Source organism: Nicrophorus vespilloides, unplaced genomic scaffold, assembly GCF_001412225.1.
Source record: "Nicrophorus vespilloides isolate i.1.1-1 unplaced genomic scaffold, Nicve_v1.0, whole genome shotgun sequence".
In the NCBI taxonomy this organism is placed as follows: Eukaryota; Metazoa; Arthropoda; class Insecta; order Coleoptera; family Silphidae; genus Nicrophorus; species Nicrophorus vespilloides.
In genome coordinates, this window is record NW_017095535.1 from 7,747 (window position 1) to 34,075 (window position 26,329).

General features: G+C 33.1%; 6 protein-coding genes across 10 annotated transcripts; 4 read left to right on the forward strand and 2 right to left on the reverse strand.

Annotated features, from left to right (window-relative positions):
- Nucleotides 1-1,982: 1,982 nt before the first annotated feature.
- Nucleotides 1,983-3,270, forward strand: LOC108569484 (the record flags this gene model as incomplete). The annotated part of the gene is given in 3 exon segments (XM_017931057.1): nt 1,983-2,402; nt 2,459-2,820; nt 2,878-3,270. Coding segments are annotated over 3 exon segments (966 nt in total), but the record flags the coding sequence as incomplete, so codon positions are not given.
- A 1,559-nt stretch (nt 3,271-4,829) lies between these two features.
- On the reverse strand, nt 4,830-12,491 carry LOC108569506. 2 transcript variants are annotated; one of them, XM_017931089.1, is made up of 5 exons: nt 12,255-12,491; nt 5,896-6,074; nt 5,591-5,840; nt 5,129-5,521; nt 4,830-5,036 (listed from the first exon to the last, which is right to left on the reverse strand). In XM_017931089.1, exons 2-5 carry the CDS (start codon nt 6,059-6,061, stop codon nt 4,913-4,915), a joined length of 933 nt encoding a protein of 310 aa, XP_017786578.1. In that variant the 5' UTR covers nt 6,062-6,074; nt 12,255-12,491; the 3' UTR covers nt 4,830-4,912. The 2 variants fall into 2 exon arrangements, with proteins under 2 accessions (XP_017786578.1, XP_017786569.1); XM_017931080.1 differs by having other exon boundaries at nt 5,129-5,840.
- A 251-nt stretch (nt 12,492-12,742) lies between these two features.
- Nucleotides 12,743-15,720, forward strand: LOC108569460 (protein bride of sevenless). Of its 4 annotated transcripts, none has more exons than XM_017931021.1 (4): nt 12,743-13,578; nt 13,634-13,776; nt 13,828-15,194; nt 15,263-15,720. In XM_017931021.1, the coding sequence occupies exons 1-4, from the start codon at nt 13,055-13,057 to the stop codon at nt 15,479-15,481; spliced, it is 2,253 nt and encodes a 750-aa protein (XP_017786510.1). In that variant the 5' UTR covers nt 12,743-13,054; the 3' UTR covers nt 15,482-15,720. The 4 variants fall into 4 exon arrangements, with proteins under 4 accessions (XP_017786510.1, XP_017786518.1, XP_017786527.1 ...); XM_017931029.1 differs by having other exon boundaries at nt 15,275-15,720; XM_017931038.1 differs by having other exon boundaries at nt 15,287-15,720.
- An 87-nt stretch (nt 15,721-15,807) lies between these two features.
- Nucleotides 15,808-17,871, forward strand: LOC108569442 (synaptic vesicular amine transporter-like). Its single transcript, XM_017931000.1, has 5 exons — nt 15,808-16,280; nt 16,338-16,589; nt 16,717-16,980; nt 17,033-17,673; nt 17,760-17,871. Exons 1-5 carry the CDS (start codon nt 16,172-16,174, stop codon nt 17,859-17,861), a joined length of 1,368 nt encoding a protein of 455 aa, XP_017786489.1. The 5' UTR covers nt 15,808-16,171; the 3' UTR covers nt 17,862-17,871.
- A 236-nt stretch (nt 17,872-18,107) lies between these two features.
- LOC108569453 (doublesex- and mab-3-related transcription factor A2-like) lies at nt 18,108-21,600 on the reverse strand. The gene is made up of 2 exons (XM_017931010.1): nt 21,330-21,600; nt 18,108-18,694 (listed from the first exon to the last, which is right to left on the reverse strand). Exons 1-2 carry the CDS (start codon nt 21,498-21,500, stop codon nt 18,131-18,133), a joined length of 735 nt encoding a protein of 244 aa, XP_017786499.1. The 5' UTR covers nt 21,501-21,600; the 3' UTR covers nt 18,108-18,130.
- An 858-nt stretch (nt 21,601-22,458) lies between these two features.
- Nucleotides 22,459-26,251, forward strand: LOC108569411 (nose resistant to fluoxetine protein 6-like). Its single transcript, XM_017930957.1, has 8 exons — nt 22,459-22,717; nt 22,775-22,971; nt 24,469-24,683; nt 24,741-24,814; nt 24,870-25,063; nt 25,118-25,447; nt 25,499-25,686; nt 25,742-26,251. Exons 1-8 carry the CDS (start codon nt 22,573-22,575, stop codon nt 26,232-26,234), a joined length of 1,836 nt encoding a protein of 611 aa, XP_017786446.1. The 5' UTR covers nt 22,459-22,572; the 3' UTR covers nt 26,235-26,251.
- Nucleotides 26,252-26,329: the final 78 nt, after the last annotated feature.

Here is a 26,329-nt window from a genome sequence, read left to right on the forward strand (position 1 = left end):
CGATGGTCTCAGACGATCGTGAGTTGGGAAACAAATGTAATTATTAGTTCTCTTCGTACATTTAACATTCCTAGACAAAAGACCATAAACGTCAGGCCGCATTTCGTTAACACCAATTATTCATCTTTCATTTATTCCCAACAATTATTGATTCTATTCCGAACGCCTAATACATTTTTACCTTCAATCCATTTACTGCGTGAATCCGGAGAATAATCGAATTAGTTTCGCATCATTTCCTCCTTGCTTTAGCAACGAAGGATAACGGCACAAGGCGAAATGAACAACAGGACATGTTTGGATACTTGCCTTTTCAGTTAACTTCTTAGATTAGACCAATCCTTTCTCTTTAAAATAACTACGATACCGCAAACGCTTTACATATTATTCCCGTTTCCGATCGCAAAAGAAAATCCGAGTCAGATTTCAACGTCGCTCACCTCCAGCAATATTCAAGAGAAATTCTCTTAAAGCAGAAAGTTGTTATCCTTTATGCATTCAATACAGCGTTCGCTTTGTTCTTCTAGATTGACAAAAGCCAGTTTAAAATATCTTCTTTTTTTATTACATTTTCTTATGTTATTTGATAATCTTCAGACGAAGCGTAATAATCGCAAATTGCTTCTATTTACATATATTAAATTCGAATAAGAACAATAAAACAGGAGCGACGAGATTTATGCACGTACATTTACCTGTCCCATTTTCTTCGAAATTGATACAGCGATTATTGTTGCAAAGTTCGCCGACTGTAAATATAATAAAACATGAAACGTTCAGACGTTGAAAATGATTGTTATTAATGTTGGAGAAATTAATTCAGCACTTCGAAGCCCGGAGCTGCTTACCTCGCCTCGCCTCGCCTCGTCGGCAAACAGCGAAATTATTAATGGCCGCATTAAATTTTAACAATTATAATGCACGGAATGCAAGTGCCTTTTTTTCCACTTCGAGTCGAGTGCACTATGTCCTTCCCAGGTGCGCTGAGCCCTGTCCTTGCAAAAGAAACGCACAACAAGAGGAAAGTAAAAGCAAAACACGGACCGAAGAAGGAGAAAAAAAATATATGAACATTCGAACTGTTTGCGCATTCCCAATGAGATGGCATTTAAGAGCGATTTTGATTTAGTACTACTTCTTGCATAATTACGTAGTGATTTGGCCCAGAAACCAAAATACTTGTACTTCCAAATCAGAATTCATAGATCATTAACTTTGTCGTAGAAAGGTTACATAGTATATCGAATGAGTTATTTACTTTCTATGGTAATATTTAAGCATGGATTAATTTATTATTAACCAATGATTAAGGAAATTAGTTTTAGAAACTATACATATGTCAAAACAATAAATAATTTCATCTAACTACATGTATAACACGGATTTTTTATAACGCGATTAGAAAATTGCACACATTTTTTTCATAAACAATAATGATTAACGAAATATTGTAGATTTATCACCAAAAATAAGTAATAAAGTAATAATTATTGTATACTTAAAAACAAAAGATAATCTTTCTGCCTTCTATGCAACAATTTATCGAGGATTCATTCATACATAGTCTTACATAACGCAAATTTTACTACAGGAGAATTTTTAAGATTGTAACTCCAAGGCTTAACTTTCTTGGATCATTTTACTTCAAAGTACAATACTAATGGTAATTTTATCATTAGAATTGTTGCTTTTCGTTTAGAAAAAGCTATAATTTTCCGTTATTTTGGGACCTTGTGTCAAAACGATTTTAACAAAAAAAGTTGAGAAACGCTAGATTAGAATATTTCAATATTATAATTGATAATTAAAGTCTTTAATTATATTTCCTTATACAATGTGGAAATTGCTGAATTCTTGTATTTTTTCTTCAATTTATTTATTTATAATTTTTTTCAAGTATTTATTATTGTTATAGAATAATGTTAGTGTTGACTTATTGCATAATAATGATTTTGTAATTATTTTATTTTTTTTAATTCTAGAAAACTGAAGAACGTTCCGTGTCAATAGCAGTACGAATTCACCGAACTTTGGAGCTGGCCGACGACAAGTTGTACGTGATAACTTGCGGAAAGGCAGGCTTCAAGAATGCCCGAAACGAAACGTCGCTGGTATCTTTGAGGCTTCTGGACGCAGGCAAAAGGATAACCCAGGCGGTCTATAGCAGACCTTACACGCTGCGAGCGGAGATCTCCAGATCCGATGGAACCTACGGCTTTAGGGTGAAGAGCTGCTTCGCTTTCAACAAACTGAACAGCAGCGTCCCCCTGATAGACGATCGAGGTTGCCCTGTTAATCCGAACGTCATCAAAGGCTTCGTGTACAATGACAAGAAGAGCACAGCGGATGCTGAGCTTCAATCGATGTTCAGGTTCCCTGAAAGCTCCGAAGTTCATTTCCAGGTAATAAAGACTTTCATTGTTGAAATGTTGGTATTTCATGTTTATAATTTTTGCAGTGCGACGTCGGATTGTGCAAAGGCTCCTGCCCGGAGCCCATGTGCATCGCCGATGGATCTGCCAAGGCTCTGATAACAGATGAGGGCGTGCTGATGGCCGCCACGAGCGTCTTCGTGTTAGATCCAGGCGATAGTCCGTTGGTTCAAGAGCTATGCGATGAGAACGGCGTCCATCCCTCTTGGTTGCTATGGCTGTGCGTCGCTTTGGGCATCCTCTTCCTCATAATGCTCATCATCAACATCTTCCTCTGCTCGGCGATGACGTGTGCGTGCGCGAGAACGGAGATCATCGAGAAGGAGCCCAGCATCATCGAGGACTACGATCCTTACAGATCCTGGCACGGAAGTCAATACGGCTCAAGGTAATCTCAAAACTAAATACTTGACAATAACAATTATTAACAATTTAAACATTTTAGGTATTCCTTGAACGGTGCTCCACAACATCCGAAAGGCTACACATCTGGTGGTTCGACAATGAACTCGAACAGGTCGGTGTCTTCGCACAGCGATCACTACGCCATAGTTCACTCCAGACCAGGAAGCAGGTACAAGCACAGGGGTCCACCGTCCCACATCGGAAGCCACTACAGCGGCAAATGAACACTCGCTATATCCGAATCATAAGTATTTGTAATTAAACAGAGAATCGTGTGACTAAAAGTGCAATTAATCCTAAACACTTTGCGGATCGTTAATATGTAATAATATGTCGAAATTCGTGAACATTTTGGAACGTAATGTAAACAAAATATGAAAACAAATTAGCTTTAAAAGACGTATTTAAATCCGGAAGAAAAATTAAAAGAAGAAAAAAAAATGCGAGAAACGTAAATAAACCTTTTGTATATATATATCTATATTTTTTTATAAACTTTAATGACGCTTTAACTTAAACATTTACAAAGGAAAATCCCGTTATTATTATTATTTTAATTATTCTTAAATTAATTTGTTTCTAATCATACCCAGTAAGTTCTTGTTGTTGCTTGGGCAACTAAATGTCTCTAGTTTCTAAGTAACTTTTATAAGATAAAAAAAATAATAATGTAAAATAAATTTTTAATGAACTGAAATACGATGTTTGATGTATGCAATATCATTTGCAATTCGAACCCAAATCCTTGAAAATCCTTGTTATATTTGTATTAGATAAATTGCTGTAATAATTTCAACAAAAAATTCTGAAACTTTAACGGCAATCTAAATTACTTTTAACCGAATTAATTAATTAAGCTATATATTAATTAAATAATTAATTAAACTTATTAATTAATTAATATATAGCTGTAACATTAAATTTACTTCTACTTTAAACATATCTTTTCGCAATAAAAATACAAAACTAAATTAATAACAATAATGTTTGATATAATTTGTAGTCTAAACATTAATCCCAATTCTCTTAAATACCGTTATTAAGTTAGTGTATAGCCTCAATATTTCTTAGTTATTTAATTAAATGATAAAAAAAAACATATAGTTAGATAGATTAATAATTTACGTATTCGTCTAAGACAGTGATTTCCAAAGTGGATTAATTCAATTATAAATTATTTTATTTATAATATATTAAATCATAGTATAACGAAAATAAGCAAATGCATAATAATATCTCTAGCTATGTACAGTAAGGCGATATGAAAACCGCGTTATAAGAAACTCTGAATTAACACTACGTTCTATGGTAACCTAAACCTTTGCCCAAATCAAGTCCGCTTTTCACATCATTCAAATTGTCAATATATTTTGTATCCATATTTTCAACTCACAATGTATCTGAGGTAAATGTATCAATTAATATCATCAATTCCTCTTCATCAAAACTTTAGATACTAAAGGTCTTAAGTAAATTAAGTTGTATTATATAAAATAATGTGTATGTAAGGGTTTGCTATATTACGTAATGGTTTCCTTTCTTAGTCTACTAAAATTCTGTAAATTTATTCTTTTTTTAAATTTTGATTTCTAATGGTATGGAAAGTACATTTGTAGATTTAAATTATATGCAATTTCATGAACATATCGGTTGCGCCATCTATTATGTATTATTCATATTAGCTTCTCTCTCGTTTAAATTTAAATAAAATATGTTTCTTTTGAAATATATTTAAAAAAAAATTCTTAATTGAAATTGATTTATATTTCAATTAGGATTATTTAGAGAAATATGAATAAGAAAACTGTAAAATCAATAATAGAGATACTTTTAGCAGAGATTTGTATACTTTTTAAATTTGTTTGCCATTAAATATTTATGTTTGATTTATGAACCTTAAGAAAATGGAAAAAATTGTAATTAATAAATAACAGGGATAGATGTAATAAAAATGGTAGTAATTTTGTTAAATTTGATCTTTATTATTGGCACATAAAAAAGTAAAAAGTGTTAAAACAAAACTTTAACCGTATCTAAAAAAAATGTACATGGAAGACTGTCGGAATTTGAGCAATTCATTCCTCGTAACAATGGCATTTGTCCCTGGGGCATTTCGATTTGTAGTACAAGCATTGGTCCATGCAGTGGACGGCGACGTCTCTCAATCCTTCGTACTTGCCAATAGCATCGCATGTGCTCCTGCAATAAAGAGAAAAAGGTGTTTTACAAACGAGTTGCGATGACATTGAAACATAAGTTACGAGATGCGTTTTATGTGGGGGGTTACTTACGGGCAAGTGCACACTCTGGCTGGACAATTTGGAGGATACTTGAGGCAGTTAACTTGGCACCAATCGTCGATGCCCGGAATCAGCTTGTACAAAGAGTTGGCAACGCAAACTTGATCCCTGACGACGAGTGGGAACACGTTGAAAGGTTCCGGTCTTCGCGCATCTCTGTAGAACAGAATGAACGGATTGTCGACGCCAACGAAGAGCGGCGGTCTCGCTCCACCTGTATTCGATACTATGGCAACATCGGCGCAGTTCCGGAAGGTCTCAGCTTCACCGCATCCTTGAGCCGTGGTGCCATTTCCGCACTCGCCCCATTGGTTTCCGGTGTAGTAGGTCCATTGCATAACGCATTGAGTGCAGGTCACGTACGGTGGAAGCTGCACGCTGTACCTGAAGATGGCCTTCTTCTTGCCATCCTCCGGAATATGGTAGTTAACATCTCTAGTTCCGGATACGTACAGAGGATACCGATCCAAACATTCCTGCGTGGCTTCCTGAGCGGCGTTGTTGTTAGGACACAGGTAGATTACGAAACGTCCGTAATGGTTTGCAGTCAATTCGATCTCGATATCGATCACCTGTCCAACACTGTAATGCCTACTCACGATTCCTTTAGCGTAGAGCCCTCCGGCCTCGTGCGGCCTAGGCTCCGGCGCATTGTAAGCATCTCCACAGACACCGCATTTACCCCCGTTCTGCTCCCATTGGACTAAACAAATCGAATTACTTTTCCCTTACTTGAGGCAGCAAAACCAAAAACTCACCTCCTCGTCCACCGCAGAAGAGCTCGTTGTCATTATAGTTAACAGGATTTGGGAAGCCGAATCTCCACATAGAATTCCTAGCTGGAGGATCCATCAAACGACCGTGGCCCCACACAAGGCCAGAAAAATGCAGGAAGACGAAACAAATTCCCAACGTACGACGCATCTTTGATTAGGAACTGCAAAGAAATTCACTTTCGAATTTACCCAAATTCCAACTTACGTAAACATATTGCAATAACAAAAAAAAGTGTTGTTTTATTTAAATGGACAATTATTTAACACTACCAACTGATAATTATTCTGCACAATCGCTGAATAAATTTGGAAGAAATAAAAAGGAAAAGTATTAAATTCACGATTTCTGGTGTATGTAAATTGCATATAAAATGTGAGCCAAGAAAACCGTGTAAAATAATCGTATAAATAATTATAAGGACGAAAAGACTGCGGTTAATTTCTCATTGTTATATGTGTTTACAAACAAGTAATAAATTATTGATACTAAAATTGTATCTTCATTCAATTCAGAATAAAGCATTTTAAGTAATTGATGAAAGTTGTTAAATAAGTGACTCAGAATTTATTAGTTCTGCAGTTGTGGCAAGTTTTCTCTATACAAATAAATTTAGGAAAAGTTTAAATTCAGCTTTGAAAACAAGGTACAATGTAACGAAATCACAGTTTACTATTCATATTTATTCCATAAAATTGAATATCGTAGGTTTCCAAAGAGTTATTTACTTATTGGTTTGTTAATCACTTGTCCTAAAAGAAAAAATAATTTTGAAGAATAATCTCTTCTTCAATAACATTTTGAGACACTTGTATTTTTGTCAACATGATTCGAATATTGAGCAATTGAATTGAACTAGATGATAAAGAGAATATAACAGTTAAAACTTGTTGGAAAAACTACATGAAGTTACTAAAGCCGATGGTTGAATTGAAAGTATTCTAAGATGTCGATGAAAATCATTTCGTGGAAACTTTAAAAAAACTTGTTAACGACAAAGATACAAGAAAATGAAGATGAAATTAAAGAAGTTTGTACCAAAAAACATTAAAAATCAAAGATTTAAAAAAGTTGTTTAAATAACATAGAAAACGTTTTATTAATTTATTCATCCTGATTTTGAAAAAAGTATTATTGTTTAGCTATCAGTGTTAAATGCAATAATTCCGTATACGCAACAATGAACTTTAGACATATTTTCAAATATGATTTCGATAATCGAGCTATGACTGTATCTCAAATATCTCTCTTTTCTGACTTTAATCACCGATTTGAAAATATTCTTAAAATTAATATACTTCTGTGCCTCTAAGGTGAATTCATAATTTTAAGTATAAAAGTAAAAGTTAAAGAACTAACAATATATGAAGATTTGAAAATTAAATACGGTTACCAACAAATTTTTTTTACAAAAAAAATATTCCTTCACTTAGAGTATGTGCGGTAGTAAAGAAGTTTTTTAATTATATTTCCAACATCATGTTTAGTAGAAAATGAGTTCAGAGTGGTTAAAAATGTATTTACTAAAAAGAAACCGACTTTGATCAACTAAACTTAGAGATCTAAGAATGATAATGACAAAAAATGAGGAAAACATTAATAAATTGACAAAACGTATCAAGTTAATTTTTCTGATTCAGCTTTGTGTTTTTTCTTAGATGAAGATGTCGTCTGTCTTTATTATTTATTAAACTATAGATAGAAATATAGATACAGAAAAATAATACACATTTGTCGAAAATATTTTTTATTGTTTGATAAAAAGCAAGCAACCAAACATGTTTTCTTAATAAAAGACGATAGAACAAATTCAAGATTGGGTTATTTCTACTGTAGACGTTTCTGGACATGTTTATATTTTATGCGAAATTCATTGCGTTTCTTGTGATTTAGCTTCTTTTAATGCTTATATTTATATTTCCAAGAGCCCGATGGTCTTGCACCTGGCGTTGTTCAGGTATTCGGCGCACACCTCAGACAGACGTGTGCACATTCACATACCAAAAATGCCCCTAAGTACAATTACTGTCAAATAAAGAGGGAATGAACTGTTAAGCCCGAAAAGGAGCAAAATAAAAAAAAGCAAAAGAAATTTGAATGAGGTTCGTTCAACCCGATCGCCGTACAGAAAATCCGCAAATGACGATGATGGATCGATGACAATTAAAAAGCGATCACTGTGAACGCCATTCACAAAACTTGTTATGTAGTTTATAGTCGAGATATACACATACATACACACGCAACATTGTCGTTATCAAGGTTAAAAGGAAGTTTATTTTTAACGCCGTCGACGCAAGTATTTGGGCCGTTTAACGGAATGTTTTCCTTTTCATTCGGCTCTGATGCAGAATATTATTGTTGTTTTGTTGTTTGTTGCGTTATTAGTCATTCTAAGCGGGACTGATCAATCCAAGGAACAATTCGAAAAGTATTGACCCGAATGACCAAAGGCCGAGTGTGTACGAAATTTCAATTGGATTCTCTGAGGTCCAATTACTTATTTTTTATCAAACCTTCCTTCAAAAGACTATTGTTTTTTGCGAAGACCTCACTTTATTGTGTATAGCAATACCTCGCACAGTGCGATATAGTACTATTTGAAACTTTCAAAACAAATTAAGTACAAAATTTGAGAATGATTAGTCCGGTTTCAAACAGTGTGGTATATTAGCAAAACCGCACTATGCGAGATATTGTTATATAATGTAAGTAATTTGCATAAGCATCCATCGCGAAAGATTAAAAAGGTACAAGACAAACCAATTGTAAAGATAAATGGTAAACCAATTTACAAGCTTGTAAAATGTCATCTTGATATGGCGAAATCGAATCCATTAGGTGATTTACGACTGACTATTAAAAAATTAGCGCTACAAATCATGAGTGAGTTATGATATGCTAATTTTGTCGGATGAACGGTCTTCGAAGAACACGATGAACCCGATGATTCAAAGAGGAATTAAAACCGTTCCAATGTATGCTAATTTTCGACAACCACACACACACACACACAAAAGGACACTATCTCCTTGCATTGTTGTCAACTTTATTGGTCATTGTTGGAAAATCCGATTCAAGGAAAGAATTGGGAAGAAAAAAGGTTGATCACGTTCCAACTAGTGTAATTAAATTCTAAACTTTTTAACCCGGCATAAATAACCAAACAATCTTGACATTTAAGTTGTAGAAGAAACAAAGAAACAAAGCTGATCCAGTTTGTGTAAACAAAATCCGGATTACCGGTTATGAAAATTGATTTAACATTTTCGGATGGCAAAAAAAAGCCGTCGGTTTCTTTCCACTTAAAGGGCGTGTCGATCGCTCCGACACTTACGCACTTAATTACTTATAAGGTCACGGCTGTTTCCATCCTGTCCACCTCTTCCCGATAGGAGATCATCCGCATTACGCAATCTAATGGATAACAAAAAAAATATGTATCTGAAGCATTCAGTTGCGTAATGCTCCAAAACAAATTTAAAAAAAAGCTCAGACAAAAAGCTTTCAATGATGTAATATAATGTAAGTTCACGCTTAATGACTTGATGTGCACAGTTAACACTTTACGGCGTTGATGATTGAGCTTCTTTTTCTTAAAGGACTTAATGATCGCCCTCGAGGAGGTAATTCAAATCGCATTTGCGTAATCTCTATAAATATTTAAAAGAAACCTTATATGCCCAATGATATCACGTATTCGGTCACGGAGTTTTCAAATTAAGAACGCCTAAATCCTTCATCTAATTACACTCAAATCCATTTAGTTCATTCTTTCAATTTTGAAAAGTCCATTAAATAATTTAATTTAAAGTACATATTTTTCAATGATGTAATAATGTTTTTGTCATTATTAATTCATTAGAAAATAACGAATCTGACTGTCAATGTAATGAATTTGATGTTTTCAAATCATCAACGAAGAATTTCTTCATCTAATTACATTTAAATGCAGTTACTTATTTCTTCAAATTTATCAAGTTCATTAAATAATTAAAGCACTTAATTTTTAATACTGTTAAATAGAAAATTAAAAATGTATTTTTTCTTGTACTTATTGTGAATTCTTCATCTATTACACAAATGTATTTAGTTCTTTGATAAAATTCATCAAGTCTATTAAATAATTTAAATTGAAGGACTTTGTTTCCATCGATGACAAAAATACATCAAAACTAAAAGTTAAATATAAAATTACGAATGTAAGTTTGTATGTACTAATTGTGAATTTGGTGTTTTTCAAATAAAAAACGAACGAACAAACGCCAAAATAATTTAATAGTTCTGATTTTTTAAATTAAGTACAAACAAACGCTTAAATCCTAATAGAACATTTTTTCTTCAAATCCACTAAATTCATTTAAACAACAAATTAAAGTAAATATTCTTTAATAAATCTTAATTTAAAAAAATATTTATTATTTAAACAGAAAAATTACCAATATTGTAATATTGTAATGATTATAAAAGCTTAAATTATTCATCAAATTATAAAAGTTTTACTAAAATTAATGGATTTATTTAAAAAAAAATATTGAATACAGTAAATGTGAATTTGGGATTTTCAAACCTATATTAATGAAAATAATACATTTTGTTTAATAGTTAAACAGAAAATTAGTTGTATTCATTTTCTATAAATAATTGAGAATTTCAACTAATTATTAAAAAAAAATGTTTTTTCAAATTTATTAAGTTTATTAAAAAATGATTTTGCAATGATTACGAATTTAGATTTTAGATCTAACACCTAAAATCTTTAACACACAAATCCATTAAATATTTTTTTTGCTGAAATCCTTTGAATACAATCATTTAAATTGAAGTAAATAAGCTTAATGAAAAGTATGTACATTCTATTTAATAGCAAAATATAAATTTATGAAAAAAATGAGCAAACAATAATTGTGAATTTTGAATTTTCAAATTAAGAACAATTGCATTGAAAACCAATAAATAATTTAATAATTATTTAATAGTTAACAATTAGTAATATTCACTTTCATGCTATGATTATGCATTAAGAGTCTCTGAACGAACGTAGGTATTCGGTCTTCATCTAATTACACATAATTCCATATAGTTGTGCTTCCTTGAATTTCATTAAATTATTTAAATTGATAAAAGTAAATCATCTTCAAAGGAAGCTTTAATTAAAACAGATCTTATTTTATGTATATAAATTTACAATGCGATGTTGATTGTTGATTCGTCTCAAGGAATTTTATTTGTATTTGAAAGGAAGCTTACCTTTCGCAGGTATATAAATTGCATGCAATCTACCAACCCATGCTAATAAGCTACAGCGTTTTATGCTTATATTTGATGGGTGACTGAGATGACTCTGCCCGGTAATAAAACCGTACAAATTATAGCCAAAATAAAGATATAAAGTATCAGCAGAAAGAAAATTAAACGAATATCGGAATTTTAATTTATAGTTGTTATTGTAAAATTGTCGAAAAATCCAATAAGCATACAAAATTTAAAAAAAAAACAAATTAATAAATGATCAACAAGTTGAATCAATTTCACAGTTAAATCAAATAAATTTCAATTGATTCTTGAATGGTTCTTAAATATGATTACAAGTCTTGAATGGTTGAATAATTCATTGGAATACATGTGTCGTAATGCATGTTGAATTCATTTGTAAAAAAAAAACTCATTACACGCATGTTTGGTATTCATATTGTTATTTTCAATTTAAATAATCCTTTTTTACCTATCTATTTTACCTTGTCTACTTATTCAACATTAAATCATTAATTCAACAATAAAATATTCATTATTATTTCAAGTGTAATTAAAACAATGAAATTCGTCAATGTTAATATTAAATGAAATAATGTTTTAATTTTGCTCGTTTCGTACATTATTTGTATATTTTTTCAATAATAATTTCAAGATTATTTAAAATAATCAAATGAATACATTAAATATTGAATTAATATAGTATTTTTTAAGTTTTTTTTACGTTTCGCTAATTATTCATATAATTTGCATTTTAAAAATTGAAAGTGTAATTAAGAAAATTGTTATCGGAAGAGATAAAAACTGCTCTAATTTGGTTTCGGAAAAACCTGCTATTAAGTCTTCAGATAGCCTTGATATTATAACGATTAATCGCGAGGAACAGTAATTCATCAAATTCTGCTAACTTAATCATTCAATACAAAAATAACATTAGTTAATAGTTATGGTCAATAGTTCTTTGCAATAGTTAAATAATTGAAATTATAATATTTATTTTTTGATTTTTATGATTTTTACTATAAATTTTGGTTAAGTAGTAATTATTATTAGTTCATAGTAAATTGAAAGTATTGTTGTGTGGACGAACCTTTAACTCTGCTGAAAATGTGTATCACAGACCGACGGCGAGGAAGAAGATGAGGTGGTGTGCGTTTTGGAAAAAGAAGTGCACTCGAGGAGCTGAAGAGACGGACTGCGATAGCGGCGCGACAAGAAGGTCGTGGACACCGGCTACTGCCACTGCCACATTATGTACAGGTGGAAAATACTGGATCCTGGAACCCTCGAAACCAAGAACCGAAAAAGAAGAGAACGGAACAGGTCTTTCTCTAAGAGCAACAACACAATAAATAAAAATTTAAATAATTAAAATCGTTACCTAAAATAGCACTCAAATTATAATGTATGTTTTTATTTTAACCTATAGACGTAATACTATTAAGCATTAGTAGGTATTCCTTCACCTCTCGACCTTCCCTATTTGTTTTTTCTGCTTCTTCTATTTTAATGAAATGTGGAATGCATATATCGAGTTACAATTTCTGGAAGCAATAGTAAGTTTGTATCGATCCCTTTTGGTCGTCAAGGAAGGTAAATAGTTTGTTGTGAGTCGTCTCGACGGTAACAACAAGAATGTGAGGGCCCTCCGAAGAGAAAATCAGTTTTTTCAGTTCGTTTTATTATTTTTTTGGGTTGTGAGGGCACACACGAAAAAATAATAATTGTAAAGTGCGTGCAGTTGTGCAAGCTGAGGTGTGTGTGTGTGTGTGTGAAGTACCATTGGCGGTGGTTACCGGACCGTTGCGGCTTGATGTCCAGAGGAAGTTGACGAAGCGTTTTGCGCCAGTTGCGTTTCCGAAAAATCACCGATGAGAGGAAACAGGCAAAATGAGGCTGATATTTTTTGTGTTCATCCATTGCGCCGCGTCCACGCTGATTTACAAGAGCGATGGAGATCTGAATATCGGATTCTTGATTGAATCCCGGATGAATTCGGCGCTACAGAGGACCCTCATCAATTCGGCAATTTGGACAGCGGATCGTCTGAATAATATCAAGCAGAATGAGGAGCTCGAGATTGGTTTGGCGGTGTACAGCGTCAAAGGACAGGAGGATTATTTCAGTTCCATCTACGAGATGTACCACGACCATAGAAATCGATATTTGCTCGGCTTCATGTCTACGGATGGTCTTCCGGATAAAGTGGACAAGTTCTCGAGACTCCTCAACGTGGAAACGAAAACGTTTCCGAAGTTTACCTCGAGCTTGATCAAAGCCGCTGTCAAATTGCTGGAAGCTCTTAATTGGGTGGAAAACATCCAAGTCGTCACTCCGGATCAATTCATTCTTAGAGAGTTTTACCGCATCACTAGGAAACAGTGGATGTGCGTCAAGGATTTCATCATCTACGAGTAAGCATAAAAATAAATAAATAATTTACAAACATAATTATTCCACTTTTTAAAGCAAACGACTTTACAACTTGGACACGAAAAATCCTCTGGTTGTTTTCGGAGACGCACACTTGTTCGGTCCACTTCTTCGTCACTTAACATTCCACAACGATTCTCAAGTCATTCTAGTCCCTTTAGATGGATCTGAAGTTGAAGGTACTTAAACTTCATTTATAAACTATAAATTTACATTAACATTATTTGCAGATCCTCCCGACGGTAGTTACATTATACAACCACTTTACTCGGAACCATCGGAAACGTTTTACAAGCCGCAGAAGGTATTACCAACACCATTACTCTTCGAAGTGGCCAATCCGGTATTGACGTATGCTCACGAAGTGTTTGATTTCATTCAACAATCCTGCAACGAAACGGTTTATAAATTGAACTGCGTGAGGAACAAGATGGAGAGGCAACTGTACGAGGTGATACTTCAACCAGAGAGGATTCTGAAGGAGCTGAAGATTGAACCTCTCTTAAACGAATTTGTTTACAACATCTACAGGGTTGAAAACATTTCATCTGCAAAACTTGACGCGAATATTTCTGAAGTCGCCCATTTGAAGCAAACGGCTTTCCAGAATTACGTAAAGACATTCACGTACAATCCGATCGATGGTAACTTGAGTTCGCACGACGGCTTCCCTATAGAAAATAGCACCAAAGCAGGATGCACCAAAGAGTTCGAGAGGTGCGTCTTGGAATGCGAGAACTTCAAGTCTTTCGACTTGAACAAGTTCTTTGGATATCCATCGTTTAATGGGTTAACGCTGCGTCCGGAACCGTGGGTTTATGCTTTCATAGCCCTATCCGCGCTGGGAGTACTCTTCTGTTTAAGTATTTTCTGTTTTATCACGGTTAAGCTATGCCAAAAACAGGTACTCGAAGGAAATCCGTTTTTGACCATGTTTTTACTAGCTTGCACTTCCTTTATGTTTTGCGGAGTAATACCGTTTGCAATTGAAGGTGATAAGTTTAGTAGATATAGTATTTACTTGGGAAGAGCTCTGTGCGTCACTTTGCCTTATTCGATGACATTTTCCTTGCTGCTAGCAAGAACCATCCTGCTGGCCACTGTTTCCAAAGAGGTGGGATTTATGTCTCATGTAGCTGGATCGGTGCAATCTTTCCTCACGTTGTTTATTTTTGCTGTCCAATGCGCTTTAAGTCTGCAATTGAGGATCGATTGCGAGGATGTGTTCAGAGGCAACCTTTTGCTCTATCTGTTATCATACAACGTGATACTTCTCATTCTGCTCATTTTCACGACGCCTTTGGTACTAAAATCGCAGAGGAATTACAAGGAAGGAAAGTACATCACGATAGCAATAATGCTGATAGCAGTCTGCTGGAGCTTCTGGTTGCCAGGATACGCTGTCTTCGATGACCATTGGAAGGACCCCATGTTATGCTTAGGTTTGGTCACGACTGCAGGAATCCTCTTAGGAGTAATCTTCATCCCAAGAACCTACTTGATGACGGTATCCGCAGCTCGCGAGAGATTCACAAGCGCTTTACCATCTTTAGCTACAGCAACCAGCGCCATGGATATATACAGGGCTTCAACTCAGGTGAGTTTCCAAACTTGAATTAATTGATTTTATAAGTCATACGTATATACTGTTGATAAGATTGGTAGAAATATTTGCAGTCCCTTTTCCAGCCGGTCTACGATTGCGTCAACGTGGCAGCAATAAGCGCAGCGAATTCGTTGAGATCTGTTGCAGCTCCTCTGCAGCCTCCTTCCACCGATTTTTACAGCAACAGACATATGGCTCAGCATGTCGAAGAGGAGGAAGATGACTTCCAAGTCATCAATCGTGAAACACCTACTCCCGATAAAGTCACTAGATTCTAAGTTAATTTAAGATTCGAATCATCAAATTCGAAGCCCTATCAAAACCGTCCAAATATATTATAATTTAGATTTAGTACAGGGTTCTTAAATTCTTACACGCAATCTGCATAATTATCATTGTCGCTCTGGCAGTCACAACACGTCTACTGCAAAGTTATTTAGTGACACAAGCACTCTTTATATAAACAAATTTGAAGTTAACTTTTCTATAATTATAAAATATAACTAAACATGTTTAATAATATTTACTGCTACAATTAGTTATATTAATAATCAAATAATTAAAACATATTTAATAATATTGGTTATTATATTAATAAAAGTTTTGCTCATTTTCAAATACATTTTTCTTTGATTTGCTATAAAAATCACAGAAAGAAATAAAGTTAAGAACCTCTGTTTTAGTCGATAAGATCACAAAGCATTATTTTAAGTCGCTCACCGAACATAATTTATTGCAATACATAAGCGTATTCGTTTCTAGTCGTAAAATCTGTGTGTGTGCCTATTGAAAAATAAAGTGTGCGCAAAGCTGATAGGGTTTTTATTAAGTGCGAGGGAGCAGCGGTGCGGTAAATTTCCCATTCGAACCAATTCCACCGCAAATTACAAGAGGAGAGGACAATCTGCTGATACCAGATGGGACCTCTCTCCTGTTCCTTTACTCTTCATCATCTTCAGTAACCGACGATGCATCCGCCAGTAAACATCCTCGGCCTCCTCAAAAACCCCAAAGTGCTCGTCTTCTTGGTTGTCTACATATCCTTCTTCCTGGACAATGTCCTGCTAACAGTAATAGGTGAGTTAAGAATCGTTCTACGATTTTATATTAATATTTTATTAAATCATATTGTAGTGCCAATTATACCCGATTACCTGTTTTCAAATGATTTAAATTCCACCGAAGATCTGGAGATTGAAAGTTTGAGTCCGTTACAAAGGAAATTCGAACACTTGGAAAAGGATAATGGACCCTTGGGTGCACTGTTAGCTTCAAAAGCTTTCGTACAATTAGCATTTACACCAATCATCGGATATGTAACTAGCATAGTAGGATATCACCTACCTTTATTCTTAGGATCCATCAATATGTTTTTTGCGGCTTTGCGTAAGTAAAACATCTTTTATTTTTCGAAATAATTTATTTTAAATCGATAAGTTTAATTAACTCTACAATAATCAATACTTAAGGGTATACAAATTTAATGTAATGATGAAAACGCATACATTTTCAGTGTTCGCGTACGGTCACAATTACGGTGTTCTGGTTTTGGCCAGAGCTTTGCATGGAAGTTCTTCTGCGGCGATCGCGGTGAGCGGAATGTGCCTGTTAGCAGATACTCTTCCAAAGGAAATCAGAAGCAGGGTGATGCCTATTGCATTCGGAGGTATAGCTTTGGGCGTGCTGATTGGTTATCCCCTAGGAGGAGTGGCTTACCAGTTCATTGGAAAATCAGCACCGTTTTTGCTAATTGCGGCTTTAATTGCGATGAACATAGGTTTGGTGCTTGGTAATGTTTTTGAATGGAGAGTATAATAATGAAATTTTAGGTTTACAAATTTACAATTCGCAACTGGTTAAGGAAGAAGTTGCGCAGGAGCGATTCACGCACAGTGTGGAATGGGTGAACTTGCTGAAGGATAAGAATATGATTATTATTTCTGGAGCTATTTGCATTTGTACTTCTTCTATGGCTATTCTGGAGCCCTGCGTGCCTTTGTGGCTTCTGGCCACTATAACTCCTCCACCTTCCAAGTGGCAATTGGGAGCAGTCTTTATACCAGATAGTATTGGTTACTTTATTGGTTCTCACTTCGCCGGATTGTTTCCAGCTAAAGCGTGGAGGATAGCTCTGAGCGCGATGATCATCACCGGGCTTAGTTGTTGCGCTATTCCTTTAGCTACCAGCATTGGTGGTTTGACTCTCCCGCATTTCGGATTAGGTTTAGGTGTCGGAGTAGTCGATGCCGCTTTGGTACCTTTACTAGCTAATCTGGTGGATACACGAGGAAACTCGCAATACGGGCCTATCTACGCTTTGCAACAAGCTTCAGTCAGTCTGGCATACTCGTTTGGACCTCTTCTAGGAGGAAGGGCGGTTCACGCGATCGGATTCCCTTGGTTGATGAGGCTAGTTGGATTCATCAACGTTCTATTCTGCCCACTGCTAATTGAATTGGACAACGATAAGGTAAAGTTTGATGGATTTAATTAAGTTAAGTTACACGACCAGAAGCGTCGATTTTAATTAGAAATTCTCGTTTGATTGAGTTACAGGAATCCGAGTGTTTGAAAACGAGCAGCCTTCCGACATATTCCACATTGGAGAATTCGCCCGAGGGTGGTGACGTGGACGCCAATTGGGGGGAAACGGAATAGATTATCCCGAGATTTATCCCAATCCCACAGTATTTGTATAGGCAACTTTTATTTCCCGGGAGCAGCGACGCGCCCGTCCTCTAATTTCATTACGACTTCTTTGTTTTGTTTTGTTTTGTTTGCGTTGTAAGTTAAGAAGAATGCCCCTGTTTGTCCAGCAGCTTTACTCGCCCAAGACCAGAATAATAACTTATAAATAAACCATATAAAATAAAAAAATAATTTACTAAATTATATACAACTTAAAAGAAGAGTATGCAGAAGTTTTATTACATCCTCGGTTCGACGCGGTATAAGCCGTGCTTGCATTGCTCGCACTCGCAGAATCCTGGCACGTAGACCGGACTCGGCAGCACGGGTTGTGGATTGAAGAGCGGAAGAAACGGATACAAGCTGTGCATGAAAACCTTGTTGCTGGTCATCAGCGAAATGTTGGTGTGGAGAGGTTTGATCGCTTCCTTTCCTTTAGCAGAAACTGGTTTGAACGCGGAGAACTGCTCCGTTTCTTCATCCTTGCTTTTACCCACGTTGAAATGCTCGATGGCTTTAAGAAGATCATGGTTGCAGCGCTTAAGCACAAGCTCCAAAACGGATCTCTTCTTGTTAGGGAACAGCTTGGTTAGCATCTCGATCGAAGCCGGGCTGACTAACACCTCTTGCGTGTCCGAGGATGAGCTGGCTTCTTGGACTTCGGCGTTTTCCGGTTCCGGAGACGTCACCTGCATCCCGAAGATCCTTCCTGGTGGAAGGTAATCGTAGGTGGTACCGCTCTCCGCGGAAGCCAGGTGAAGAGCTATAGCGTCTTCTGCCGCCTGCTGTCGCTTCAACGCCACCTAAAACAAAACACATTGAATTCGGTGAGGGAAACTTGATTATTATTATTCATCGGATATTTGTCGAGTGGCGTGTAAATATTTGATTGCGAGTGAGGGTGGATGCTGTGCAGAGGAACAGCAGCAGGGGGCGCTGCGACATATCAGATTTATCCTGATTACCAATGAGCTAACATTTGGAAAGACACACGATACGGCTCTAATGGAATATCGATTAAACTCGTGCATCGATTCGGATTACACACAATATACACTTGACTCAAAACGTCTGTCCACCCCTTTTTAACTTCATTTCCACATAATAACGATTATTTATTACATTTAAATAATATATTACCACATCAATTCCACCCAAATCATCTACAACTAATAAAACTATCAACAATTCAAAGAAAAAAATCCAATATTTTTTCATATATAATTCACCTTCAATTACAAGAAAGTACAAAAAACGCTAATTTTTCAATACTAAATAAAATATAATTGATTATCAAATTAATAATTATACACATAAACAAAATTTGTTATTAATTTATTATTTTAAAAAATACACTCAAACCTTTAAAGGCTCTTCCAAACGTTCATTGTAACGTAACCTTTCCTAAAATGATAATTTGTATATTATATCGGTTCATTCAATGTAATTAGCTCAAATGTGTTTCAAATAATTATCGAAGTAATTATATTAGATATGAAAACTGTTTGCATCAAAACAAACCTTGCGAGGTTAATTATTATCGGACTGGTTTTCTTTTCTTTATATTTCGAATGCAATTATACTTCTATAATTAACATAAATTAAAATGCTTATTACTGGATTTTCCTTCTGCTTTTTTATCCTATTAAGATAAATTTAAAAATATATTTTGCAAATTACATAAAAGCATTTATAAAAAAAGAAACAATTAATTTAATGCATCTTATTTCATATATTACAATGTTTTTATATGTTTTTTTTATAAAAGAAATTTAATATTATAAATTATTAGTATTACATTTTACTTGATTCAATAATTTCAAATGTATTACAGCAATATATAATAATTATTTTATTTTTAATAAAAAAAACTAAATTTACCTAAAATATTCATAATTAAAAACATTTCAGTCTAACTTTAAATCAACAATTTTAGTTCCGTATATGAAACTGCAACTTCTATATTATCTTCTTTAAGTATATTATACGGATCCAACATAGAATAATATATTCAATAAATAAATTTCAATTTTACATAAATGATCGGTTTTTATCCTTTTCATAGTCAAGTCATTATTAATTCGGTTTTAAACAGTCCGAGATATTGGCAAAACTGATTATAATATATTTATAATTGAACATTACATACATTTCTCATTATAATTATATTTATATTAATTGAGCATAAAACTTTTTTTTGTATCATGAGATGATTTTGAAACACAATATTTTCACAATTTTGTTAAAAAAAAAATTATAAAATAAATTTAAAACCATTACGTTTTGATACAGCTAAACACTAACATGATAAAAAAAACGATAATTTTTTGTATTTGTCTTTTGATATTACACAGTAGAATGGTATTTGCAATTATAATTACTAAATTTATAAATAATTTGATTACTAAAAATAATTATTTAAAAAAAAATAATAAAGTTAGAAATTTGTTGATTGCAATGTTTTATTGCAGATTTAATATGAAAAAATATATATTTGTTTTTTTTTTGTATTTTGTACCTGTGCTGATATAGTAAATAATATTATTATAACTATGATGTTGAAACAACATTTTTTCATGTATGTTTTTGCAATCAATAAGAATTTTATAAATTATTAGATTTTTCAACATTTTTCATATTTTTTTTTAATTAATAAGAATTTTACAGATATTTTATAATTATTTGGATTTATGTTCTTAAGTATTGCGTTTTTATGCATATTGGAAACATTTCACATCAAACAATCCTTTTTTGAAGAGTTTTTAACGTAATTTTCAGCAAAATGTCATAATTTTAATTGTATGCAAATTTTATTTCGTGTTTCAAAACACAAATCTTAAATGTGTAAACTGCATCTAATGTGCGCTTTTTATATAATTTTCAATTATAAAAGCATTTCCAAATTAAATTATATAAATTTTGTTGTATTTAATTTAATGACATTAATATTTGCATTTAATACGTGTTATTTCTCTGATATATCATCATTTATTACATTTTCAACATATTTCCGTATTTTTTTTTGTAATCAATAAAAACTTTGCAGGTATTTCATAATTTATCGGATTTATGTTGTTAAGTATAGCGTTTGTGTATATTGCAAATATTCTACGTACTAAATAATCCTTCTTTGAAAAGTTTTTAACGTAACTTTCTGCAAAATGTTATAATTTTAATTGTATACAAATTTTATTACAAGTTTCAATACACAAATCTTAAATGTGTAAAATATATTTAATGTGCGCTTTTTAAATAATTTGCAATTATAAAAACATTTTCAAATTAGATTAAAAACATTTTGTTGTATGAAACGTGTTATGATATATTATCATTAATTAGGTTTATACTCTAGTTAAAGTACTATGGTATATTTTAATAGATTTTAATGTAATAATTTAAAGGATACATTAGAACATGATAATCTTAGGATAAACTTACTTGTGCAGCCATAATCCGTTGTCTCTCTTTGATTAATCCGCACTTCGCACAGGAGCAGTTCTTGTAGATGCATTGTTTCTTGTGTCCTCTTAAAGTGGATATCATCCCATGGTTCCGGCATCTCGCGCACTTCGGAACCCTCGCCGATCTGGAAGCCAACATAGTTTCCATCCAGATAAAAAGGTATTTCACTGTCGCGTATATCAGCGGCTACAATCACTCCTCGCGAAGAGGCAATATAACAATATTCTAAAAGAATACAATGATCCACATAGATACCCATCACGCAGATTAGCGCGGATAAGCGAAAGAGATACAGCATCTCCGGTCCTCCCGACCAATGGCAGCGCACCATCGGCTCCTGAAAATTCGTCAGACACACCGTTTCAGCCAATCGCCGAACACCGGGGCGTCGAAAACTGAAAGCGGGCGCAAACTCGACCATTCACAGAGAGCTTCACAGAAGCTGCCAAGAAAATAAAAATAAATCGAACATCCGTCGACGCGAATTCGTGAAAAAATAAGAAAAAAAAGGACGAAAAGAAAAAAATCTGTGCAAAAAAAATAAAATAAATAATAAGTTGGAGATTATAATAAATAAGTGTGCGGCGTGTTTCGTTTCATAACCGACATCTCCAATTTCAGACAAGCGAAAAAAAAAAACAAAATAAGAAAAGGAGAAGTGTCAATCGCCGAAGACTTGCTTTATTTCGTTCCTTCTTATATTTTTTTCTCTTTTCTTCATCTCTGGCTTTCCTTGATACGAAGATACCCCCTCACGATGGTTGGTTTAAATAAACAGAAATCCATTAGATTTCGTCGTCGTTGCATATGCTACGGGCCCGGACCACACGCGCGTACAGAACCACTAAAAAACGTATCATTCGACTTAATTTTCATTTCCCCTCAGTCCAAACAGTTTACATTCGTGGTCCACAAATAATTTTCAATTTCTGAATCGTCCAAACGAATTCATATATTATTCAGCAGCATAATACCTGTGATATTCTCATCAATTCTCTGACACTATAGCCTTGTAGCAAAAACTATAAAAACCATGGAGATCATTTCAAGTAGTTGCATTCTAAACGAAATGATTGCAGCTACAACTCTTCTCTTAATACTCTCATCGTACGCCTCAAACAATATCAACCAATACAATGTATCAATATACAACGAAAGTTTGGATTACGTTGATGTTCTTGCAACGAGATTTCACGAACCAAAACCAAAACCGAAAAAAATGAAGCTTAACACGAAGCAAGGAATTGTCATGCAACAAGTTCTGCAAGTGTACGCTCTGACCGATTCGAAAAATGACACTTGCAAGAAGCACAGCAAAGAGTTTCAAACTGCTTTGAAATCATTCCAACCATGGGCTTTACAAAGTACTTACATAAGAAATTTTTCAATTTGCTTTTTTTTATTCTTTTTTTCGTCTTCAGTGTTCGATTCGTCTTCGAAATTACAATCTGGAATTCTATTGGGTAACTTGATGGATTATGGCAGTTTCAAGGAATGCATTTATATTAAAGCTTACACCGAAGCTGGAGAAATTAATGGGAAGCACTGCGTAATTAGAATCCAACCGACGGAAAATATCGTCAAAAAGATACTTGGCTTCAGAAACATCACTGGTTCAGTAAGAATATGTTACTTTCTAGTATACAAATACCATAATTTACCAAATTCACTTTAAACTATTATAGTTTTTCATTTTTATAAATACAGTAAAACACTGATATTTTACAACGAAAATAATCAAAAATTACAGATTACCTTTTAAAATGATTAAAAATATATTTTTGTATACATTGAAAATAAGTTTTTAAATCAAATAACGATGTTGATGTTTGTATTAACCGTGTTTTTATCTGTGCTTTAAAGTTCCCGAATTACCACGGATAATCGACGTTTCACTGTATTTAATTTGCTTTAAAAAACAATAAACAAAATTAATTATTTATCTTAGAAAACTATTTCTATCATTGCGCTTTTTAAAAACTATCAAAAGATTGAAATGCTGAACAACTCTTTCAATAAATGTATAAAAGATAAAACTCTCCTTATTCTCTGAATTTTAATTCTGAACTCTTTTTAAAATTAATCAAAATATTCTGTGTTTTAAAACATCTAACTTAATTTTTTTTTAGCATATAGAAAAACTGAATCATTTTACTTTAAAGATTATTGGAACTTTTAATCAACAACATTTTTTGAAACTGCTTTTAGACTATTCAAAGTATTTTATACAAAATACACATATATTTTAGTATATTGTTCATTAATCTAAATTTATAATAACTTTCATTTGTATAAACTAACAGTGCTAAAAGTAAATGTTAATTAATTACTTCAAATATGATTTTAAAATATATAAATGCAATACATTCAAAATCTACAAAAAATATTTACTTTTTCAGTGAAAATAATTGCAAAATCTACACTAAACTAATCTCTACTTTATATTTATTAAGTGCCGCATTGCATAGCATTATTAATTAAACATACAAAATAAATAACTAAACTTACTACCAAAAATTTCACGAAACTAATGTGTGCAATTTTTATTCATTATTTTTATAAAACAAATTGCCTAATTCGATTACGTGTTAATAATTATAACGAAACAAGACATTTTTAATATATTTTTTTAATAACAAAACAAACATTTTTTTTATTTCTCTTAAAACTATTAAAAATATATAAAAAAAACATTACATATTTAATAATCTGCACAAATGTTCTTAACTTATTTACGTCAATTATTTTGATAGATATCAAATGTGATTTTTAATAATACGAATGTATCAAAGTATTACATGAAAAATGAACAGAGAAAAGTGGATTTTGTTTAATTTTAATTTTATTCTATTAGAATTATTTTTTTACTTTTGTAAAATTTTGCTTATATCTTTAATTTTTTTAAGAAATGTATTTCACTGCTTCTAAATTCTAAATACTATAATGTAATTGTCACTAGTTTATAGACAAATTTAAATGTTAATTAATTTACATACATTTTCATACTTTCTTTATATACCATTTTGTAAATACTTAAAAATACTTAATTGTAAATTTACTTATAATAATCTACTGTACTTTAATTTAAATAATTGGTGAAAATGTACTTTTTTAGTGGTACGAAAACTATAGAAACCTTGTACTTGGAGCAAGCCTTCTTTGGTCAGTTTGCATACCAGATTCCTGCGACCATAACGACGTTTTGCACCACTTCAACAAAACTGTTCTTTTGATGACCGAAGGATTGGACATCAAAGTGTCTCTCGATGAATTAGATTGCTATAGTTTAAAAGATGAAACACCTTTCAGTAAACGAGAATGGATTGTCTTGTAATTAATAATAATAATACTACAAATACATTTAAATTAATTAAATATAATTTTTAGGACATTTTTTTTAATAATACTTCTGATTAACACCGCTTGCACAACAGCTGATATATATTTAAGAAAACACGAAAGTTTGTTAAAGTAATGAAATTGTCTTTGGCGTATTTTATTTTATTTTTCTTACAGAGGAAATTCCGAAAGCGATTGGTATATTTTCGGCTTACTCCAACTCTTTGTACGTTTTCACAGATAGGGAGGACACGGAGAATCTGAGCTGTTTGCACGGTATACGCTTCATAAGTATTTTCTACGTGCTCGTGGGCCATAAATTCCTTATGTCAATATTCTTTCCCCTCGCAAACACCTTGGACGTTATCCAGGTAACTCAATGGAAATATAATAACCGCTATTCATTGACTAAAGTTGTTTTTCAGTGGTTGTCCACTTATCCTAGTACTATAATAACTGGGTCAACGTTGAGCGTAGATTCCTTCTTCGTGATGAGCGGTTTACTAGTCTCCTACAACTTTTTCCAGCACGTCTCTCAAGGAAAAAAGTTCAATTTGTTCTTGTTCTACATCTACAGATACATTCGTTTGACACCACCTTTGATTGTTGTTGTCTTAACTTTAGCTACTTTTGGTGATCGCTTTGGATCTGGTCCACTTTGGAAGAAGGTGTCGATGGGTGTGAATAAACCTTGCCAATACTTCTGGTGGTCCACTATTTCTTACATCCAATGTTACATCAATACAAAGCATTTGGTAAAGTGTCACTTATTTCTTTAAAACAGTTTTAATTTATTTTGATTTTAGTGTCTAACTCAAAGTTGGTATTTGAATTGCGACATCCAATATTACCTTTGTTCGCCATTAATTCTAATACCCTTATGGAAGAATAAATCTCTTGGAATTATTAGTTTCTTGAGTCTACTCTTGGCTACACTTGCTCTTAACTTTTACATGGTTTACACGCACGAATTCAAATCTTGGGCTTTACTCGAGTATAACTTTAAAAAAATATAATTCAACATGAAATATCATTAAATTATTTTCTAGTAACGATATGGCGAATAGCGATTATTTTACCAATTACTACTTGCAGCCTCCTGCAAGAGCTTCTCCTTATCTCATAGGAATAATATTTGGATATTTTCTGTTCAAAACTAAAGACGTTAATTATAAACTGGGCTATATAATTTTAACTTTTGGTTGGATTTTAAGCTTGGGGAATATTACTTTCCTTCTAGCCATAAACAAGGTTTTTCAAAGCGAAGATTACGTTTACAACAAGATGCATCAAAGCTTCTATCTGACGTTCTTTAGACCACTTTGGGCTTTGTCCATTTGTTGGATTATTTTCGTTTGTCGGGAAGGTTACGGTGGTCCCATAAACACTATATTATCCAGCAAAGTTCACCAAGTATTAGGAAAAATTAGCTACTCCATCTTCTTGACACACATGGAGTTCCAGTATTTATCCGGAGGATCAACCAAATACCCGCTGTACTTCACCGGATTAAATTTAGTAAACTCTGATATCAACAAGTAATAACAATTGTAATCTGATTTTTTTTAGACATTATTAGCATTTGGTGATTTGTGCATTGTTCTGATTCCATCCTTTCTATTGACAATTTTGATTGA

Bases quoted from the DNA above. Each gene is read 5' to 3' on its own strand.
- LOC108569506 (XM_017931080.1), bottom strand. From the start codon at position 6,061: ATGCGTCGTACGTTGGGAATTTGTTTCGTCTTCCTGCATTTTTCTGGC. The intron at 5,841-5,895 runs GTGAGTTTTTGG...CGATTTGTTTAG, and splicing joins CTTCTGCGGTGGACGAGGAG to TCCAATGGGAGCAGAACGGG. The intron at 5,037-5,128 runs GTAAGTAACCCC...TCTTTATTGCAG, and splicing joins GCCAGAGTGTGCACTTGCCC to GAGCACATGCGATGCTATTG.
- LOC108569460 (XM_017931021.1), top strand. From the start codon at position 13,055: ATGAGGCTGATATTTTTTGTGTTCATCCATTGCGCCGCGTCCACGCTG. The intron at 13,777-13,827 runs GTACTTAAACTT...CATTATTTGCAG, and splicing joins AGATGGATCTGAAGTTGAAG to ATCCTCCCGACGGTAGTTAC. The intron at 15,195-15,262 runs GTGAGTTTCCAA...TAAGATTGGTAG, and splicing joins TATACAGGGCTTCAACTCAG to AAATATTTGCAGTCCCTTTT.
- LOC108569442 (XM_017931000.1), top strand. From the start codon at position 16,172: ATGCATCCGCCAGTAAACATCCTCGGCCTCCTCAAAAACCCCAAAGTG. The intron at 16,590-16,716 runs GTAAGTAAAACA...ATACATTTTCAG, and splicing joins TATGTTTTTTGCGGCTTTGC to TGTTCGCGTACGGTCACAAT. The intron at 16,981-17,032 runs GTTTGGTGCTTG...ATGAAATTTTAG, and splicing joins TTTAATTGCGATGAACATAG to GTTTACAAATTTACAATTCG.
- LOC108569453 (XM_017931010.1), bottom strand. From the start codon at position 21,500: ATGGAAACTATGTTGGCTTCCAGATCGGCGAGGGTTCCGAAGTGCGCG. The intron at 18,695-21,329 runs GTAAGTTTATCC...GTTTTGTTTTAG, and splicing joins AACGGATTATGGCTGCACAA to GTGGCGTTGAAGCGACAGCA.
- LOC108569411 (XM_017930957.1), top strand. From the start codon at position 22,573: ATGAAGCTTAACACGAAGCAAGGAATTGTCATGCAACAAGTTCTGCAA. The intron at 22,718-22,774 runs GTACTTACATAA...TTTCGTCTTCAG, and splicing joins CCAACCATGGGCTTTACAAA to TGTTCGATTCGTCTTCGAAA. The intron at 25,687-25,741 runs GTATAACTTTAA...ATTATTTTCTAG, and splicing joins AAATCTTGGGCTTTACTCGA to TAACGATATGGCGAATAGCG.